The sequence below is a fragment of the Penaeus vannamei genome, chromosome 4 (genome assembly GCF_042767895.1).
Source record: "Penaeus vannamei isolate JL-2024 chromosome 4, ASM4276789v1, whole genome shotgun sequence".
Lineage (NCBI taxonomy): Eukaryota > Metazoa > Arthropoda > Malacostraca > Decapoda > Penaeidae > Penaeus > Penaeus vannamei.
The window spans coordinates 44,118,560-44,121,059 of NC_091552.1; the positions used below are offsets into that span (position 1 = coordinate 44,118,560).

Sequence of the window (2,500 nt, forward strand, 5' to 3'; positions counted from 1 at the left end):
CTCTCTCTCGCTCTCTCGCTCTCTCTCTTGCTCTCTCTGTCTCTCTCTCTCTTTTTTCTCTCTCTCCCTCTCTCGCTCTCTCTCTCTCTCCCTCTCCCTCTTTCTCTCTCCCTCTCTCTCTCTCTCTCTCCTCTTCTAATTCTTGGTCTCTCAATCTTTCTCTGTCCTCCTTTTGCCTTTTCTTTCCCTTCTCGCTCCCCTTCCGTCCTTTCTAGTTCCTATCCCTTTGTCTTTCTTACTCTCTCTTTCTCCATCTCTGCCTGTCTGTCTGTCTCTGTCTCTCTCTCTCTCTCTCCCTCTTTCTTCTGTCTTTGTCCACTTTTTATAATTCACCTAACAGGTCCCCATACAGCCCACCACCTCCCAGGTCACCCACCTTACAAGCTACTACCCCCCAGGTCACCTACCTTACAGCCCACCACCTCCCAGGTCACCCACCTTACAGCCCACCACCTCCCAGGTCACCCACCTTACAGCCCACCACCTCCCAGGTAACCCACCTTACAGGTCACCCACCTTACAGGTCACCCACCACCTCCCAGGTCACCCACCTTACAGGTCACCCACCTTACAGCCCACCGACCTCCCAGGTCACCCACCTTACAGGCCCACCCCCCTTACAGGTCACCCACCAGCTCCCAGGTCACCCACCTTACAGCCCACCAGCTCCCAGGTCACCCACCTTACAGCCTACCTCCCTTACAGGTCACCCACCACCTCCCAGGTCACCCACCTTTTAGCCCACCCCCCTTACAGGTCACCCACCACCTCCCAGGTCACCCACCTTACAGCCCACCGACCTCCCAGGTCACCCACCTTACAGGCCACCCCCTTACAGGTCACTCACCACCTGCCAGGTCACCCACCTTACAGCCCACCCACCCCCCAGGTCACCCTCCTTACAGGTCACCCACCTTACAGCCCACCACCTCCCAGGTCACCCACCTTACAAGTCACCCACCTTACAGCCCACCCCCTCCCAGGTCACCCACCTTACAGCCCACCACCTCCCAGGTCACCCACCTTACAGCCCACCACCTCACAGGTCACCCACCTTACAGCCCACCACCTCCCAGGTCACCCACCTTACAGCCCACCACCTCCCAGGTCACCCACCTTACAGCCCACCACCTCACAGGTCACCCACCTTACAGCCCATCCACCTTACAGTCACCCACCCCCCAGGTCACCCACCTTACAGCCCACCACCCCCAGGTCACCCACCACCTCCCAGGTCACCCACCTTAGAGCCCACCCCCCTTACAGGTCACCCACCAGCTCCCAGGTCACCCACCTTACAGCCCACCAGCTCCCAGGTCACCCACCTTACAGCCCACCCCCCTTACAGGTCACCCACCACCTCCCAGGTCACCCACCTTACAGCCCACCCCCTTTACAGGTCACCCACCTTACAGCCTACCACCTCCCAGGTCACCCACCTTACAGCCCACTACCTCCCAGGTCACCCACCTTACAGCCCACCCCCCTTACAGGTCACCCACCACCTCCCAGGTCACCCACCTTACAGCCCACCCCCCTTACAGGTCACCCACCACCTCCCAGGTCACCCACCTTACAGCCAACCCACCTTACAGCCCACCACCTCCCAGGTCACCCACCTTACAGCCCACCCACCTTACAGCCCACCCACCTTACAGCCCACCACCTCCCATGTCACCCATCCTACAGGTCCTAATGAGGCGGGCAGGTCGGAGGCCAAAGCAGGCTCGGCGCTCCACACCATTTTGTCACGGCGAAATCTCACGCCATTTTCTGCCTTCTGGCCTCGACGAAAGGGAAACGTGTTTTAACCGGATTATCTGCGCCGCTGCTCCTATCTGCTCCGCGGCCGCCCGAACACGTGAGCCAACGCCCCTTCTCCACGCCCGCGCCGCCCCCCCCACACCCTCCTCCACACCCTCCTCCATCCCCGTTCCGCGCCCCCTCCCCACTCCCCTTCCACACCCTCCTCCACCCCCGTTCCGCGCCCCCTCCCCACCACACCCTCCTCCGCCCCCCCTCCCCCCTCGCAATTTACGCAGTCCCGGGCCTTCGCTTCTCCCTTTCTTTTCTCCTGCTTTCGATTCCCTTATTTGGTCCCCCCCTTTATTCCCTTTTCCCCTTATCTGTGACTACTGTCTCCCCTTCTCTCCCCATTTCTCCCTTTTACCTACGTTCCCCTCTCCTCCCTCCCGCCCTCCCTCTTGTCCCCGCCCCCTTCTCCCTCTCCCCTCCCTTTCCCCTCTCCCTTCCCACTCTCCGCCCCCTTCTCCCTCTCCCATCTCCCCTCCCTCTCACCTCTCCCCTCCCGTCCCCTCTCTCCTTCTCCTCTCCCCTCCCCCTCCCCTCCACGCCCATCCTCCCCCCCCTTCGTCTCACACCCTTTACACTCATTCACGCCCATCTCACTTGATCGGCCGCCCGCACGCGCTAATAGAGGCGCCACTCGACCGTGAGGGTGGGCGGTGAGGGGAAAGGGGAGGGGAAGGAAGGGGTGAAG

The 2,500-nt window shown here is 61.2% G+C and overlaps 1 protein-coding gene across 1 annotated transcript in view; it reads left to right on the plus strand.

Moving 5' to 3' along the window:
• The window catches only part of LOC138861634 (uncharacterized), a 2,264-nt gene extending 568 nt beyond the window's left edge, over window positions 1-1,696 (plus strand). Inside the window, exon 2 of the mRNA XM_070121447.1 lies at window positions 341-1,696. Coding sequence (XP_069977548.1) covers window positions 341-1,696 — 1,356 coding nt within the window. The remainder of the gene's footprint in view (window positions 1-340) is intronic.
• Window positions 1,697-2,500: the final 804 nt, after the last annotated feature.